General features: G+C 48.1%; 8 protein-coding genes across 8 annotated transcripts; 3 read left to right on the plus strand and 5 right to left on the minus strand.

Moving 5' to 3' along the window:
- Positions 1–976: 976 nt before the first annotated feature.
- Positions 977–1,799, minus strand: N7496_005365 (uncharacterized protein; the record flags this gene model as incomplete). The annotated part of the gene is made up of 3 exons (XM_056698294.1): positions 977–1,313; positions 1,365–1,425; positions 1,481–1,799. Coding segments are annotated over 3 exons (717 nt in total), but the record flags the coding sequence as incomplete, so codon positions are not given.
- A 1,983-nt stretch (positions 1,800–3,782) lies between these two features.
- On the plus strand, positions 3,783–4,576 carry N7496_005366 (uncharacterized protein; the record flags this gene model as incomplete). The annotated part of the gene is made up of 3 exons (XM_056698295.1): positions 3,783–3,919; positions 3,994–4,237; positions 4,289–4,576. The coding sequence occupies 3 exons, from the start codon at positions 3,783–3,785 to the stop codon at positions 4,574–4,576; spliced, it is 669 nt and encodes a 222-aa protein (XP_056556820.1).
- Positions 4,577–4,772: 196 nt separating this feature from the next.
- Positions 4,773–5,087, minus strand: N7496_005367 (uncharacterized protein; the record flags this gene model as incomplete). Its single annotated transcript, XM_056698296.1, has 1 exon — positions 4,773–5,087. One exon carries the CDS (start codon positions 5,085–5,087, stop codon positions 4,773–4,775), a length of 315 nt encoding a protein of 104 aa, XP_056556821.1.
- Positions 5,088–5,163: 76 nt separating this feature from the next.
- N7496_005368 (DUF3716 domain-containing protein) lies at positions 5,164–5,454 on the minus strand (the record flags this gene model as incomplete). Its single annotated transcript, XM_056698297.1, has 1 exon — positions 5,164–5,454. One exon carries the CDS (start codon positions 5,452–5,454, stop codon positions 5,164–5,166), a length of 291 nt encoding a protein of 96 aa, XP_056556822.1.
- Positions 5,455–5,947: 493 nt separating this feature from the next.
- On the plus strand, positions 5,948–6,993 carry N7496_005369 (uncharacterized protein; the record flags this gene model as incomplete). Its single annotated transcript, XM_056698298.1, has 3 exons — positions 5,948–6,035; positions 6,092–6,831; positions 6,886–6,993. 3 exons carry the CDS (start codon positions 5,948–5,950, stop codon positions 6,991–6,993), a joined length of 936 nt encoding a protein of 311 aa, XP_056556823.1.
- An 890-nt stretch (positions 6,994–7,883) lies between these two features.
- Positions 7,884–9,558, plus strand: N7496_005370 (uncharacterized protein; the record flags this gene model as incomplete). The annotated part of the gene is made up of 3 exons (XM_056698299.1): positions 7,884–7,914; positions 8,123–8,562; positions 8,869–9,558. The coding sequence occupies 3 exons, from the start codon at positions 7,884–7,886 to the stop codon at positions 9,556–9,558; spliced, it is 1,161 nt and encodes a 386-aa protein (XP_056556824.1).
- A 434-nt stretch (positions 9,559–9,992) lies between these two features.
- Positions 9,993–12,045, minus strand: N7496_005371 (MFS transporter; the record flags this gene model as incomplete). Its single annotated transcript, XM_056698300.1, has 7 exons — positions 9,993–10,540; positions 10,593–10,993; positions 11,047–11,196; positions 11,248–11,465; positions 11,519–11,531; positions 11,589–11,688; positions 11,793–12,045. The coding sequence occupies 7 exons, from the start codon at positions 12,043–12,045 to the stop codon at positions 9,993–9,995; spliced, it is 1,683 nt and encodes a 560-aa protein (XP_056556825.1).
- A 2,018-nt stretch (positions 12,046–14,063) lies between these two features.
- N7496_005372 (uncharacterized protein) lies at positions 14,064–14,720 on the minus strand (the record flags this gene model as incomplete). Its single annotated transcript, XM_056698301.1, has 1 exon — positions 14,064–14,720. One exon carries the CDS (start codon positions 14,718–14,720, stop codon positions 14,064–14,066), a length of 657 nt encoding a protein of 218 aa, XP_056556826.1.
- Between the last annotated feature and the right edge of the window lie 2,401 nt (positions 14,721–17,121).

The raw sequence follows: 17,121 nt of genomic DNA on the forward strand, positions 1-17,121 counted from the left end.
TCCAAAAGAACCTTACCAACAACAAAGAAGGTAGAAACCAACGCGGCCACGTGGAGTAACCGAAACAACAGCCAGATGGCCAAACCCGCTTCGATGAGACCACTGTAGAATTCATGTAATTCTAAAAGTCCCGTACTGACCCAATCAACACCCCCGGTCAGACGCGTAACCCCCGCCGTGTCTGATATATTTAAGCATGAAAGTCGAAGGGTCTTCTGGAATATCATCGTGCTCAAACTGCCGCGGGCCATAGTTATCACACGATACGTCTTGTGCTCATAGACCGCCCTGGTGATCTGCCGAAAGTGGTCAACACTTCTCCTGATTCAAGCAGACCGAACTCACTTACTGCAAGACCTATGTATACAATAGCGTACGCAAGAATCAGATAAAAAGCCTCCGTGTGTGAATTCGGTGTTGCGACCCCAGATACGAAATCCAGCACACACTGAACCAAAATAGGCTGCGCGAAGGAGAACCCTGTGTGGGCAAGACGCGGTATCACCCCCGTTGTAAATTATACATTCGTATCCCAAGCAGCAAGCATGCAACAATTGCGGGAAGTATGGTCAATACACTCTCTTCGAAGAGCAAGGTCAAGTCATATCCTCCAAGGCATGATGTATAGACCACTGGACCGAAAGTTGCATCGTTCTTCTCGAGGCATTACTGCGATTTGACGCTATGCCGATGGCTCCTGTTGCGTTCCTGAAGTGGACGAGGGGACCTTCAAGCTACAATGAGGGGTGGAGGCTCTACGCCAATAGAAGAGAACAACCAAGGAGGTAAAATATACAGGAGTCTGAAAAGTATCATAGACATTTTGTCATTTAAAGGCCAGTTCCGTCTTTGCCGAGGGCTATCGAAGATGTTCTTCTGACAGATTTCTCGTCCTATACGGAGGAGGCTCGCAATAATAATGATCGAGACTGCCGAGTGACGAGGGGGAGACCTCCATCTGAAAGTCGTGAGTCACGACGATGCTGGGCTGACTTTTGCTTTCGGCACGCAATCTTGCGCTATGGTTTGCATTGCCTGTGGGATTATGACGGCGATGGTTCGTATTTGAGAACAGCTCCACGCTGCCTCGATGCGGTTGCTGCCAGTAGCTTGTGCCCTGGCGTGTACTGCTGATAAGATTCGGGAACAACCGATCGACAAAGACTTTCGTTGGAGGTATGCTTGCTGCAATAATGGCGCAGCATATCTCTATCGTCGAAGAAATCGAGACAAAAGCGGTGTTCCAGGAAGCGTCTTCAGTGGTGTATAATTTGATGACATATACCAAACGAACCACACCGGCGACACATGCACTATTCACATATCAGAAAAGCGAAAGGTACTGTTGATGGTGAATTTCTTACAAGGCCCCAAGCGAGAGAAGGAAAACAAGGATCATCTTCTTTTTTCGTGATATATGGAGTCCTAAATAATCACGTTGTCAGACAGGAGAGCTCACATATGCAATCAGGCAACCAACCTAGAATTGTTCTCATTGGAAGTATCAAGACCACAAGGTCAGACGCCAAAAATAGCGACCCGAATGCAATCCAGAACGGCAACGCAGAGAAGCAGGTAAAGCTGTTAAGTTTATAATTCCACGGATTCCAAGCAGCGCCAATAGGATGACATCTGAACGATGCGCCTAGAATAAAAGTTAAACCCATGGTAACAACGAATGTGAGAGTTCCAATTATCGCCCATCGAAGTCCTGGGAATAACCGTAGGTATAGCATGAGTATCGAGGATTTCACGAGAACGGTTGCAGCGGTATACAGAAGGTGGGATATGAGTCGATACTATGAAGTAGAAACAAATATTTTAGCAGAAGGGATCAGTTGAATAGGAGAATAACGTACCTTGATGGCGACTTGGGATTCGGCGATGGGAAGTGTACTCTCATGTCGTCCGGTGCCGTACTTGACTCCTACGCATGGTTAGCCCGGCCCAAGATTGAAGCGTAGACCATATTCACCTATCACAATGCAAATGACATTTGCAATCGTGACAGCGGTGGCTCCCATGATTAACCAGTCATCTGCCCCTCTTAACCGCAGGACAAAAAAGCGAGCGGCGATGCGGAGAGCCACAATAAAAGTGGTCACAATCATCATGATGACTGTCACGATCACAACCGCTCCCCCTTTATTGGTATAGTCCTATGTAAACTTGTTAAGTTGTCTCATTTCTCCTCGTTACTGCGAACAGCCATACCTGTACCCCATCGGTCGTTCCCAGTGGGGATCCCCCGATTGGAGAAGGTTGGGTCCCATTTCCAGCTGCATGCTTGTCGAAAGTAGGTGTTGGTGTAGACATTGATCCGGGCCCTAGACTGGGGAGCCCATTGGGGCAGGCAAGGGAAGAAGGTCAGAGTTTTCAGCGTGCGTCAGCCTCTCTCGGGGCCACGAGTCCTGATATATCTTGCCTCTTGCTCTGCTGATGATGGCTAGACTCTTCAAAAATTACCGTTGAAACACGGATTACCCCCTGATTTCTGCGTCTTGGCAATTCATCCATGTTATCACTCCATTGGACAAGGTCTTTCAAAAAGCCGGAGAGACTACTTATTATATGTACCCCGCAAGTTAGCCCACAATGTCTTTTCGATTCCGAGAAGCTATTGACGGGAAATTCCCAGGGTCTGCGTATAGAGCGAGCAAGGGTCGAAATGAAAAAGTGGAGCCGGAGTAGAGTATTTGGTGTGTACATTCTTGTGACAGTCGAGTATGTATACCCAGAATAGAGAAAAGGGTGGAGCCGAAATGACGCCCGACATCTCGGGAGAGGTGGATCTCGTTCGGAACACCTTCGCACCCTGGTCCAATGATTGTCATGCTTGGCTGAAGGCTAATTCACATTTTTCGATGACTGATGTAGTGGTTGTTTGAGAAAATGGAGTAGATTGAAGATGGAAAAGGCTCTCCGGCTGATAGGAAGGGTCAAGTGCTGGTGGTCCCTGGGGCTGTTTTGCCAAGGGTAAGGGGGGACTAACTGATGTCCAGACTCCGTCTCATACTTTTCTTGAGTGAGAGCTTTTTTTGTACACCTGGCATATTTAATGGCATATTTAATACCGAAGTCGTGAAGACTAGCCCTTGAATATCTCAGGCTATACCCTCCTTGATCCCCGACTGGTAGATGTTCCCTGAACTGTTTTCAACACACAGAGGATCAGCTTAATTTGGAAAAGAAAAGCCGAGACACGATTATACCTAGCTAATAACAGCATAGAAGCTAAAATTTCAGATGGTGTTTCCCTTCAAAGTCGAGAATGTCAATGCGAACAAGCTAGTTGTTCCCCAGATACATGCTATCTGGTTAATCGGCCAGAATTTCTCTAAGCCAGGTTAGCAATTTCGAGTGAGTGGAACAACAAAATCAAGCATGCAAGGACGTACAGATAGGCCTCCCCCACCCCAATGTTGTTTGTTTGTGGGATTGTTGCTATCAGTTCGGGGGATCACCGAAGAGTCAGGAACTTGCCATTTACTAACCACAGAAGGTGGTGGTGGCCGTCAGCTACGGCGTTTGCCTCTTTACCTCTCTGCCTCTCCATCTTCCATTTTCTCCATCTCTCCATCATTCTCCACCTCCTTCATCTCTCTGCCTCTCTTTTCTCTACCTCTCGTCTCCTTAACTCTCCCTCACTCTACCCATCTCCGATCATCATTCGATACCATCTCACTCACTATCAATCTTCACCAACATCAAGTACGGTATGATAATCAAGACCGCAAATCTCGTATCGACAGCCTACTGATGACAGAGAACAGAACGAGACCATGAGCGACTCAGCTGGGCCGGATTGCCCAGCTGGACAATCCGGGGACGAGCAAGGCGGCACTGATCCACTTGACTTAGTGAGTATCGCTTATCCCATCTGTTCATCACTTAGTAACAGTTTGAATCTAGCTTCTGGGTGAGAATCTGAACACTGCGACAGTCTTCATGCGAGAAGTTCTCTTTTACGTCGGGCGGGTTCTTTCTTTAAAGGACGTCATCGAGAAAGAAAAAAGCGCGCGGGATTACGAAGAGAATTGCAGGCTATGAGGAAGAGCTTACAACTTCACGCATTAACTACCTCCAATACAAGCGCAAGCTTGAGACCGCGATCACAGAACTGGGTGATGAAGACAGGGAAGTGCTGGTTGCGGCCCACGGCGAAGACTTGGCCTACTCCCGGGTTGAAACAACTGCCGGAATCGATATTAAACGCGATACTGGTGCACCTGACTCGGTGAGTACATCTTATCCTAGCTATCCATTATTTACTAACGCTGTGATCTAGATTCTAGGCGAAAATCTGAAGACCGCGACGATCATGCTGAAGGAGCTTGTCCTCCACGTGACGCAGATTTACGCGGCTTTGAGGGCTTCTGAGGACAATGCAGCAAATGCTCAGGCTGAGAACACCTCGACAGATGAGCTAAAAGCGGCACGTATCTCCTACCTTCAAGGCAAGCGTAAGCTTGCAAAGGCGATTTTTGAGCTATCTGAGGGGGAAGAGGAGGTGCTGATACAGATCTACCGCGAAGACTTGACCTACTGCCGGGTCGAAGCAGGTGAAGGTATTTGAATGGCGGCTCTTGGTTTTGAAGCAACGACTACTGAGAATGAATCTGGGATGTGAGAGAACTAAGTTAACTTCCCCATAACTAAAATGCCTGTGAAGAGCGTAAAACAAAACCAAGGAAAACGGGCGTGCAGAGAGTATCATGAACGGCGGGAAGAGCCCAAAGATGGCAAGGGGTCATGGCAGGGAAATGTTGTGATCACTTCGAGGAACCAGCGTGTTCGTTGGCCAAGTGCGCAGCGAGGTTCACAACTCGTCCTTCGAATTCTGTGATTTTCCCCTGCGTAATGCTGATTTGTTTGGCCAGCTGTTCCATGCCATTCTTCATCGTAGTGATGCTTCTGGCCATCGATTCACCGGCGTTGATCGCGTCATTGTGAGTGTTGATCATGGTGTTGTGAGACTTGGTCAACGTTTCGGTAAAATCAGTCAGCGCAGCCATCTGGGCGATGATTTGATCCTGATTGGTCTTGATGGCAGCGATTCCCTTCAGCAGTTCTTGTGTCATGGTCATGGTCGCTCCCGCGGGCTCGTCTTCATACGCGCTGTCGGCCCGATCACGGGCGAAACTGCAGCGCTTGCCCTGGTTATTATGGTGGCAGGAGCCACAAGCAGCCAGCCCTCGGGATCGTCACGCAGAGTGAAAAGGGGCCTTTGTTACGGTTGCAGTGACTGCAGGGGGTGGAGGCGACGTCACCGACTGTCCGGATCGCAAACGCTTCAACATTCTGTCTATTGTTGCCGAGGCGGACGACAAGATCACGGCCAGTGACGAAGGCGCCGAGGCGGACGGCAGGTTCCCGCTTTGTGGGCATTCGAGAGAGGACCTGGAGGAGCATGCTCTTGAAGCCCTTGCCGTCCTTGGCAAATGACCATTCCATCTTCTGGGCAATCTCTGCCTATGCACCAGGGGCCGCTATGGCGCGACCTGTGTAAGGAGCTGGGAGTTGCTCCAATGTGCCCATGGCACCGGTGTGGAGTGTGTCTTGGTCGCTGAAATACGTCAGTTATAATCAGTAAATTTGCAGAAATTAAGAACGTACACAGGCATTTTGTCAGAGAGATGACAAGCTTTCGACCAGACAATGGAAGGAGGGCTAGGGAGAGGGGAGGGAGGGAGAGAGAGGAGAGAGATAATGATGGTGTTGATGGTGATCGTGTTGCTGATGAACAACTGTTGATGATAGGAGAGAGAGGAGAGGACGAGAAAACTAGAGGCTGGAGGGTATATATGCTATTTGCTCCGCGTCTGCAAGACATCTAAGTCAACGTCGCCACTCGAAGACTTGTTCCAATGGTACATGCAAAGGCTCTACGCTAGCTGTCGTACCTGAAGTTGCACTAGAGTATCAAAACCGGTGTATTTCACATCTCATGTCATTATCTGGAGATGCCACAGAGGTTCAAGATGAGAACTTGCTCGCGGCTGCGGTGATACTGCGATTTTACGAGGAATTAGATGGTAAGCGATCCATCACTGGATGTCCCACCAAGAATAATTTGACAAAGGAAATTTAGCTACCCTCGTGGGCATTGATGACGAGACATATCTGCGTGGCACGCAAGTCTTTCTAGAAGCCCAAGCTAGCATGGCCGTAAATGGGCAAGGATTACAAAATGCAGCATTCTGGGTCGGATTCCGCCAGGAGTTTCACAGGGCCTTTATCAAGCAACGGCCATTTAGGTTTGACCTAAGTTGTTGCCGAGACTCGAAATACAAAACGCTTGAAAATGCCGATGACTTCACTTGGCCAATCGAGTCATGCTTCATTGTGCTGAGACTTTGGCTTTTTGCTATGGTACAGACGGTCATGAGCCCCAGGTCTACAATAAGCTATGTGAGTATAATAACCGGTGGAACGATTGTAAGCCATCAAGCTTCAACCCGATATACTTCAAACCCCCCGATCGATCAAAAGACGAGGTTTTCCCTCAGATCTGGTATATTGGGGATTGCCAAGGTAAGAAATCTACTTTGGCTATTATCGATTGTTCAGGGGGATATCTCTAACTTCAATCCAGTGACCGCTATCCAGCATTGGCACATAGCCAGAATCTTACTTTCTGCTTTTGATCCCACCACGCCCCGTATGGGGCCGAAGCAAAAGCGAGCTACGACGTATCACCCAAGACAAGTTGGCAGTGCTAAGATGAATTCCAGGCTGAAATCAAGACGAATGTGTTTCGCCTTTGCGGAATCGCTTGCTCCAACAAAGCAGCACCCGGACTCATTACTGCGTGTATGGGGGTATCCTTGTGTCAGTAACCGGCCATCTACCCTTAAGATTCGATATCACTAAGACTTTTGCTAGGCGGAGATCGAGTCACGGACAAAGTGGAACAAGAAGCGCTGCTTCAAATACTCATTAAAACGGAGGAAATCCATGCATTATCCACCAGGACCACCCCAGGGGAGCTAAAAGAGGCGTGGGATTGTAGTGTTCATGGAAGAATATATCTGGGTTCAAAGAAGGAAAATAAAATAAATAGTCCGGGCGGTAATACTAGAACTACCTATGGAGACGCCTCAAAAGATATCTAGAAAGATCCCTCAAAAGAATGGTTGTCAAAAACGTATCTAGCTAGACAGACTATTGTCTGACGATAACTGGATCCTATCTGGATCGACGGACCGACCGTAACCTCTTCGGCTCGATCCTCGATTGAAGCTGGTTGGAATTTCTTGGGCAAAGATTTCGAAAACTGAGCTGGGTATGTATTTAAGGACCCTCATTATTAGTTTGAATCAACGTTATTACATTCGACAAGGCCAAAAAACTTGGGCGATCCGCCCAGTGAGCGAGAAATATGTGGCCTGAACACGCCACCAGTGCGTCCCTCGGAAGAAGCTATTCAGCTTCAGTTGAGCCACAATCATTTCCCAGGACAGAGCTCAATTTATCTCTCCGTCGGTCTGGTTTCGAAACTATTATTTGTGACCGCACTCGCGCTTCCTGGAGCCATTGAGTTGTGAGGGATTTGGCCCCCAAAAAGGACGCGAATGCACCCCGCGCGTAAAGCCCCTCTTCGGGTTTAGCCTGGGACTTTGCCATCCCCTGACAGGTGCTTATGCGAGATTTGTCTCAATCCCTAAAACTCTCAGTCTCGATCGATAGCCTCAAAGAACCAGGGGTAAGAGACGTTGGAGGGATCCTCCGTTCGGATCTAAATAAGCACAGCAATTTGAACAGAATATCTTGTGATCAGGCACACATTTTGAGAGCAGAATTCTGACCGTCATTACTCATTCCGCGGTCATCTCATAGCTCTCTCGATTACCGATGGTCGGTGTTCCAGGTCGTTCCAAAGCATGTCGTACCTGCAGGCGGCGCAAGAAAGGTGTAAGTTGATAGGGCTTCGGCTTCCTCTGAGGAATGTGTCAGCTTCAATGATATTGACGGAGCCACTAGTGCGACTTAGAGCAACCCTCATGCGGACAATGTAGAAAGGCCTGCATACCATGTGAAGGCTACTCCACGTGCTTAACTATACATCGTTACAATTACGATAGCAAACAAGGTTCGGGACTGTTAAGTCTTGAAACAAAAGCCGACACCCAAAGCAGCCTAGTGTTGATCCCCCGGACCAGGGTTTCACCAATCAAGGCAGAATCGCCTTCGTCAGTGACTGTCATGGATCAGGTCACTTTTTCCCGTGCAGCTTTGGAATCTGCTCTTGAAGGGATGTTCTGGGACTCTTATCTTCCAAACAGTCGCTGCTCGTCCCTCCTAGATTATAACCAGCGTATTCTTGGAGGTTCGATCAGCGTGGTGAGGGAGTTGCTTCCTAGCAGCCTCCTGCTTCGCACTGCGGTTGGAGCTATGGCCCTTCGGTCGGCGGCGAGCACTAATAACGACCCACACTCGTCGAAACAACAGGCAATGAGGCTCCACGCCAGTGCGTTGCAGCAGGTGAGGAAAATACTCACCACCCGTGGCAAAAATGACCTCGAGGTTCTCAGTGCTACTCGAGTGTTCAGCTTCTACGAGGTATTTTCTCAATTCCTGTCAACATCTTTATCAAGGTTTTTCGATTCCTTTGGTGTTTTTAATTCCTAACCCATCTTTTTTTTCTCTAAAAAACTAGGCATTGTATGGAAGCGACTGGGCTGACAGAGGGGAACACTTTCGAAACTGGAGTGTACATCACTCTGGCGATCTTGCACTGATGGTTTCAAAGCCGCCGAGTTATTATCGCACAGGCATTGCTCATCGACTCTTTGTTGATGGACGAGTCAATCTGGTACTTGATTCTTGCATTGCAGCTTGGAGAAAGACTAACAGTTGTGGCCACAGGCTCTTCACGCACTGACAACCCGAAAAGGGACCATCTTGGTACAGCCAGCCTGGCTAAATGATCCGTGGGAGATCCATCCAAAGACGGTTAAAGATATGTTGGTGGACATCATTCTAGAAGTTCCCTCATTATACGAGGGCATTGATGAGATGGAAAGCAACCAGCGCTTCGACTCCAACTCGCGCCAACCGCTTCAACAATCAGCATATGCTACCATCGTCCGTTTACTACAATGGGGCGAAAAATTTGCCATTCAAGGGGTATCCTTACGACCAAACTGGCAGCATCACCCTGGTTTCACAACCGAGGAGATAGTTGGGGTGCATCTGATGACTTTCTACTGGGCCACGCTTATGCTGGCACATGGCGCATATCTGACGATCTCGAATGGGGAGCCACATGGCCTTGATATCGATGCGGATGATTGTTGTCGCAAAATCATCCACTGTATCCCGTTATTCCTCCACCCATCAACTGGTATTTTCCGCCAGCATCTCATGCCTTTCCCAGCAATGACGGCCATACGACATCTAAACTTGACACACCCGTCAGTATTGCGACCAGAGCGCGAGTACCTCTTATCGATCTCCGAGACGCCGCAGCTTGCTGGAATGCGAAAGTTTATGACAAGTCTGCATCCACAGCTATTCACGGACGCTGAAGATATAGTCACGGAGCCGGAAAAATAAGGAGGTTTGGGGACTGGCCAGCCAGGTGCGCTTCCAAATTTTATCCTTTGGGCCTTATTCTGTGTCATCCTTCTTTTTTATTTTTATTGTATCGGTGGAATACAGTACTTCAGCCTTTCAAAAACAAAGCCTTTAAGAAGATGATCAGGAACCAAAATTTGAAAATTTCTCCAAGATATGGAATTTAGAGATAGAGCGCTATACAAGCCAGATATACCTTGGGGTTTAAAACAGCCAAGCACTTCATACGTTTCCTAATAATCAATCGCAATTATGAGCGAGAGAAACCGTTTTTGGATTGAAAGTATGTCTCGGGGCAATGTCGGGGCAATGTGCCCCAACATGACTGTTCTTTATGTGCCGCTTTTCTAGAAAATGAAGTCTTACACCGATGCCAAACCCCACGCATCAGACTTTGGCTGCTTCGCGATGATTTACAGTGACTGTTTGCCCTGCGTCTCAATTGGCAGGAAGCACATCGCCACAAAAGAAGCCAGGATCAACGCACCCGCAGCATAGATTGGTGCGACCGGGTCAGTGCTAGCATAGATTCCGATGATCGGCGCCATGAGACCAGCAATTCGGTTCAAGCAGCTGGCAATACCAGATCCCGTGCCGCGATTGGGAGCGGGGAAGACTTCAGGAGTGTAGGCATAGAGCACACCGTACATAATCATCTGGAAGAAAGACTCCAGCGATGAACAGACCAGCTGAACGTTAGAATCCTTTGAAGCCGTGAAGCAGAACAACAGGATTCCTGTGATTAATGTTGAGCCGGCCATTGTTCCCTTGCGACCAATATATTTGATGTCAACGGTAACCCATCCAAGAAGCGGCCCGGGGATTCCGCAGACTGCAGTGATGGCGTAGTTCCGGTAGGTCTCGTAGGTTGTAGAGTTTTGGCTCAGGTATTGTGGGAGGAAAGCATTGAAAAGTGTGTAGCCCATTCCGATGCATGTCCAGCAGAACCAGATAAGAATAGCTAAAAGCTAGTTAGCAATGTACATAGAACGGGATAAGCCACAATATCATACTTGAGACAGCGGTTCGCTTGTTTTTGAAAAGCGGTGCAACCTGCTGATACGAAAATCTTTCAAGAGACCTCCTAATGATCTCTACGGTAGACAAGCCCTGCTTCTTATCCTCTTCAGGGTACCCTCCAATCTCGTTGAGAGTTTCCTCGGTGAGCCACGTAGTGGTCTTGTTTTTGTGGGCGATTCCTTGGACAGCAGCCACGGCTTCCTCCTGACGACCGCGGGAGACGAGGAACTTAGGCGACTCATACAAAGTGAAGAGGAAGAAACGGCAGAGGAAGCCAACGAATGTAAGGGCTCCTAGAGACAGCACGAGGTATCTCCAACCCCAGTTGTTGGCTTTAGTGCATGTCGCGTAGCTCTCGCAGGAAAAGTTGGGGATGAAAGCCCAAGCAAGCATACTACGTCGGAGTCAGTTTCAACATAAGAAAATATAGATGGTCACGTTGCATACCTGGCAATCAGAGTACCGACAGACCACCATGTGGCCAATCCACTGAGAATACTACTGGAGTTAGGAGGAAGGCATTCCAAGAAGACGGCCGCATCTACGGGTAAATTTCCACCGACACCGAGACCCAAACAGGCGTAAAGTGCACATGTACTTCATTCAATGTCAGCTTGGTAAATGTTTAGGAGCAGGATCCAAGCTTACCCGATCCAGGTTGGCGCACCACCAGCAGCAAGACCAAAAGTGCCGCAAATACAAAGTGTCATGTTGAAAGCTGGACGTCGGCCAATAGCATCTGAAGCAATACCCCAGAACGAAGCACCGATGATCAGACCAACAAACAGAGAGCACGTGGCAAATCGAGAATCTGTCTCGGAGATGCCAAATTCCATAGCGACTGGAGTCAACGTGAGAGCGACACCCTGCATGTTGTCAGCTAAAAACTACAAATTCGGTCGAGCAGTGTCAACCATACCTGCAGCCAGAGGCTATAACAAAAAGTTGTTAATACGGTGCTTGTCAAGGCAATAATTTTAGCAACTTACTTATCAGCGACCCAGCCCATGCCGCAGAGAACAAACAGTCCCCACTGATACCGGCCCATACCGATGTCTTGGACAGCTCGATTGATAATTTTTGCCTTTCCTTCAATTTCACCCAATTTAGCTTTGACTCTTGTTTGTGGAGGGTGGTTTTTCGAGGCGATATTCAGTCCACGGCATGAAGTCATGCGAAGGTGGTATACATACGGTCATAAACAGTGTCGTGCCCTGAAGCAGCGATATCCGATTCAACTTCAGCTCGTAGTGCTTCCAATGTCAGCGTGGTACCAGCGTGAACACCGCTAGCACCGTTCTCTTGAAGAGAAGCCCTGTCAAGACTAGAGTTCGATCCGGCATCTTGAGTCTTTGGTGCAGATCCACTAGCAAGGGGAACCACGACCTCAGGGAATCCTCTGCGGTCGCGGTTGGTAAAGAGGTCCTTCCAATTCACGTCAAACATGGTGCGCGGGTTTGATTGATCGCAACGGGGCAATGAAGCAACTGATGGGTAAAATCACCGGTTGGTGCGACGGAATGATACTACTCGTGCGGGGGGTTATTCTTATCGCGGTATATCGTTACTATATGCTCGTTAAGCCGGTTGTGGCGTTTGGCGCAATGGTGGGTGGAGTTCACAGATGCAAGGGCTTCATCAATTCGAATTGCAATGCGACAGACGGAGGGAGTTGCGCGGCGGGATAGCAAGTAGAGTCGAAAGTGTCGCAACGGGAGTGAAACGCAACTATTTGCTGCTACTTTCAGAGTTTCGAGCTTGTGCTAGATGTTGAGTATGGATCGAGTTTCTCTGACTTGAAACTATCTAGCGATTGGAGGTCGAAAATAAAAACTTCCCGGTGACTTGAGCTGGATCTGAGCAAAACAAAAGGGTTGGTTGAAGTTGGCCCGTTGGGAGGAATGGTCAGTATCTTCTCCAAGGATTGGGGGTAGTCGGCGAGTAGTCTTGATCACCGGTTGAGAGTATAGGAAGAGGGTAAGGAGGCAGAGCGAGGGATTAAGAAGAATGCCCACTTATGATCATTATCATTACTCATAAAAATCTTTCGTGAAGCCGAAACATCCTTAGATAATATAAAATTACTCGTGTGGTACATGCAATGTCGGCCAACCAGGCAAGCTCCATATGGCCCTATGGGTCAAGCTACAGCCACTGATGCATGGCGTACGCCCAGAGTATCCACACCTGATCCACTCGCTCAAGCCTCCTTTGGAAGGACAATTGCAATCCGATTTCCGGCCATCTGCCAAGAATGCTAAGCGAGGATTGGACAACGCAACTCTCACATTTTTCCGTGCCTTCATGGGCATGAAACCCAGTTTATGTGTGTTATCCTACCCGCTGATGCTCCACTCAATGCCAACACCCAACATTCTTTACATAATCTTGAGTTTGGGCCTCCTTCATATCCCCGATCGACCCCGATTGGCCATGGTGCAAATTCATGTGCTGAGTAAGCCACATGAAGCGCCGGGGCAGGGCTCAGGTACAGTGGCAGTAGGCATTGGAACAATTATTATTATAGATGCACTCGTAGTGTTCATCCAATATAATTACGAGATGATTGCTGTAACCGAATGACCCTCATTTGTTTCATCCCTTCGAAATAAACAATCTGTAGGGAGCTATCAGCTAAACGTAGTTTGAATTGGGCCTTCGACTAAACAACTGCTCGGTTTCGAACATAAGCTTCTCCGTGCTATCAACGAAAGTAAAATGTTGGAACCTTGGGATCCTGTAAGAATCTAGCTATGGAGTAGTGAAGATACTCTCGGGTCTGGTCGACTATTTTTGAGTCTTCTTACCATGACATGCCACCTCATCATAAACGTAGTAGTGCCTGGATTTCCGCAGGGTCCCAATGATCGGCGACATCTGTTCCCTCTATAGTCGATCGCGGTCGCGTGATCATCGTTGACTTCGCTCGGACAAGGTCCAGGATATGTAGTATGGAAAAATATAGGCTAGGGCCTCTTAAAATATCCAAGACAGCCATTCCCTCAACGACCGTAATTATGTTTTCAAGCAGAAGGTCGCATGGCTTCTTAAATGTCGCTTTTATATTTTTCTTCAAGCCATACGAGTTGCTAGGCAATATAAGAGAAGGGATGTACCTGAGCAGCCACAAGTTCTTACGAATATTTTAGACATCTGTTCACTGTATTCTGCTGCCTCGGCCATCTACAGATTGGTTAGTAACCAGCTTTGACACAAATCGTTAATCTAGAGATTTATCATACCTTGAAAAGAGCCTCTTGTCCCACTTTTATGGAGCATGAACATAGAGCACGGAGTCGCATGTAGCGCAGACATACTGTCGCATAAGATCGTGGCTAATCTTTTTGGCGGGTTCAAAAGAAGGGCTATGTTTGAGATCTATAACGACAGATGACAACACGGAGCGAGAATATTTGCCATTACGCAAAATCCTCCATTTGGTGATAGCGGGGAGATAAGCCGTTTCACCGCTTGAACGCGATTTTAACTGCAGTATTGTGAGCTGTGAGGCAGAACGTCCCGTTCGCCGGGAGCGCATATGTCATCTCGCTCTTTAGTTCCACCACGTCCATCATTGGAGATTCGATGGGTAGCTTAGTGGTCTGGCTGACTGTCATTCTTTCAATGGAGTAGACAAGGCACCTTGCTGCACATTCTGACTTCGAAATCTCCTCCATCTCGAGATGGATATGCAGGGGGCCGGCTAGGAAGCACGGAGCAGAGACTGCCGGGCTGATGACGCCAGTAAACGTGTCACTGGGCGCTAAAACACAGTTACTGAATGATTTGCAGTCAACAGGCGGCGTATCTGCAATTGGGACCGCACTTTCCACGATTTCGGACTCTGGAGAGACACCAGCGACCGACGTCGTTCTCTCCGTGGCGCTATCGACCGGGCCTTGTGCAGCGCTCATCGTCGATGCCGAGGCCCACATCGGAAGCAATGTACTTTCGTTTGGGTACGGACGGGGTCTCATTTGACCTTTGTCCAGGGCTTTGATAGTCTGTCGAGCATGGTCCAGAAGGACTTCATTGAATCGATGCTCTAGCGTCTTCAACGGCAAAAGCATTGGCAGTCGCCAACTAGGGTACAATCTCCCATGTGTGCGTGTTGTGTGCATCTTGCCATGACTTCGAATGAACGCATTGCATAGAAAACAAGCATCCTTGCTGGAACCTATGGCCCGGGGGAATGGTGTAGATGATTGAATTTCACAGTAGGCGATCAGCTGGACTTCTGCATGTATTTTGCCCTCCTGGAGAGTTCTGGTCGTTTGCTGGGAGAAATGGTCACTTAGATTCTTGGCCTTGTCACCCCTTATGAATCGAGAGAGTTGAGAGATATTATACTGTCTGCCATTGATCTTCCCTAGCCGAGCAAGTACGGTTGAAAGTCTGGGCGAGTGTGCTGGGTGATGAGATCGTTCAAAAGCCTCTTGGGGTAGGGTTGCCAGATGAACCTCGATGTTTCGGACAAGAGCGAACTTCTTGGCAATGCGATAAAGCGCACGAGCGGATTCTTTATATCTAGATACTTTTCAAATAATGTTGAGTAGAGTAACAGTAAATGTCGAGTCTTTGATCACCCTCGTGGGGCCAGAGGGAATCAGGTGGAGGAGTTGCTGCAAGCCAGGTACATTGTTCAATTGGTACATCTTTTCCACAATATCATTGAGACGAGAAGGGACGCGATAATTAGACCATTCATTGACTGACTGGATCACGCTTTTGGACTTTTCTTTAAATAACGATAAGCATTCTCCAAGATTGGACTGGCTGAGCTTTTGGGGATCTATTTGCCGAGTGGCCTCTGTCGCATTTTGTAGTAGGGCTTTGATGGACGCTTTAGATTTGTTTAATTTTTTGCCAGTGAGCCGTAATCGAGACGCAATTCGAGAGGAGCACATTTGTACGATCTTCTCTAGAAGCTCTTTCGTGATCTCCGTAGAGCTGCCTCTCTCTGGTCACTTTCGAATCAGTAGCTACAACGAACGGAGGAGACCAACGAACCATTTAGGGATCCTCGAAGTACGTTAAAAACGTTTTCCAATCCCATTTTCAATGATTGAAGTAAGCCATTTCCGTCTGTATATGTTCTCTTATTGACCGCCAGGAGAACCTTTAATGCACCGCCATTAGGATCCTGCTCAATACATACGGCCGGAATATAATCCGGCCCATCTTTAGTTTTAGCAATAAACGAGAGGATTTCCACCAGGTCGCTTTCTTTAGAGAATGGTAGTACATAGCCCTTTTCGGAATCTCTGAAAGATTTGATGGGCATTTGTTTCGGTTGTTCAGGGACTTCATGGAGTAGGTAATTAAGAGCAATATTCTCTGCACAATCTACCGCAGCAATGTGCAGTTTACCGGCCATTGTGCCAGAACCATACAATCTGAGCGACCGTGAGGAATGTCCGCTTGGATCTCGATGAGATCTTAATAAATCATGAGTCATTATATTCTTATGAGAATTGGGTCACAGGGCAAACATACCCGGGCAGAAACCACTTGAACTGGCTGTGAGGGAAGAAAGGAGAGAGATGCAGATGTTCCTTGTAAATCGGACATGTCACATCCAATCGTAGGTCAACATGTAGCGCGGAGATCATGCGTCCATTTCCATCGGGCTCTGCGGCATGGATGGCAGGGACCTCTGCTGCTTGACGTGGCAAATAGTGCGGCGTCCAGCCTAAAGACGGCGGTGCTATATGATTCGCATGTCCTGCATGGCCACTTCGGCGAGGAACCAGAGTAAATGAAAACAAGTCCATATTCCACGCCAGCTTCCATTTTTTCAGTCCCGTCGTTTCATGCTTAGGTGCTTGTTACAAAACTATTCGCTGGGCGTGCTCGCTCAATTACACCAACATAACGGGGGACTAAGGGCTAATTTCAAGGGCCTCTCGCTATCCACCCGTAAGCTATATACGGTGGCGGCTGTGATAGTGATTCTTCATCATCTGCCAAATTGAGTGGTGTACGTGAAGCAAAGTGTAGTTCATCTTCTAAGCGCCCAGTAACCCCGCAGATTTCGAAGCCTTGGTGTGCCCCCAGGTGTATCATATTGGCCCTGGGGGGTCTGACCCCATGCAGCTGATTCGGACCATCGCTGAAGCAGTATTAACTTGTGCTCCTGTTGGGGCCAGACTGAGTCCTATGCAGGTTATCTTGGGCATGTTGGCATTCTGGGCCACTGGTATCGTGAGGCGGATTTGCGGAAACAGGGGCTTGCTTATAGGGAAAGTGGGGCGAAGCGAAAAGCTGCCTCGCACGTCGGCATGGCATTATCTTTACCCACAGTACCGTATCGTGGTCAGCCTCTGTCATAACAAATATAGTGAATACCATCGCTAAATTCTTAGTATTCTCACTCCATAGGGTCATTTCTCAATTCCAGGGATAATGCGGCTCTTTTCAGTTCGAACCAATCGTACTCAAAGCGATAGATAGCTTGATCCAATTGAGAGCGAAATGCTGGCTTACTTCGACAATTATTCGCTCTCCGTATTCCACGTTAAT

This window comes from Penicillium cataractarum (genome assembly GCF_028827025.1).
Source record: "Penicillium cataractarum strain IBT 29864 chromosome Unknown utg000004l, whole genome shotgun sequence".
NCBI classification, from domain to species: Eukaryota; Fungi; Ascomycota; class Eurotiomycetes; order Eurotiales; family Aspergillaceae; genus Penicillium; species Penicillium cataractarum.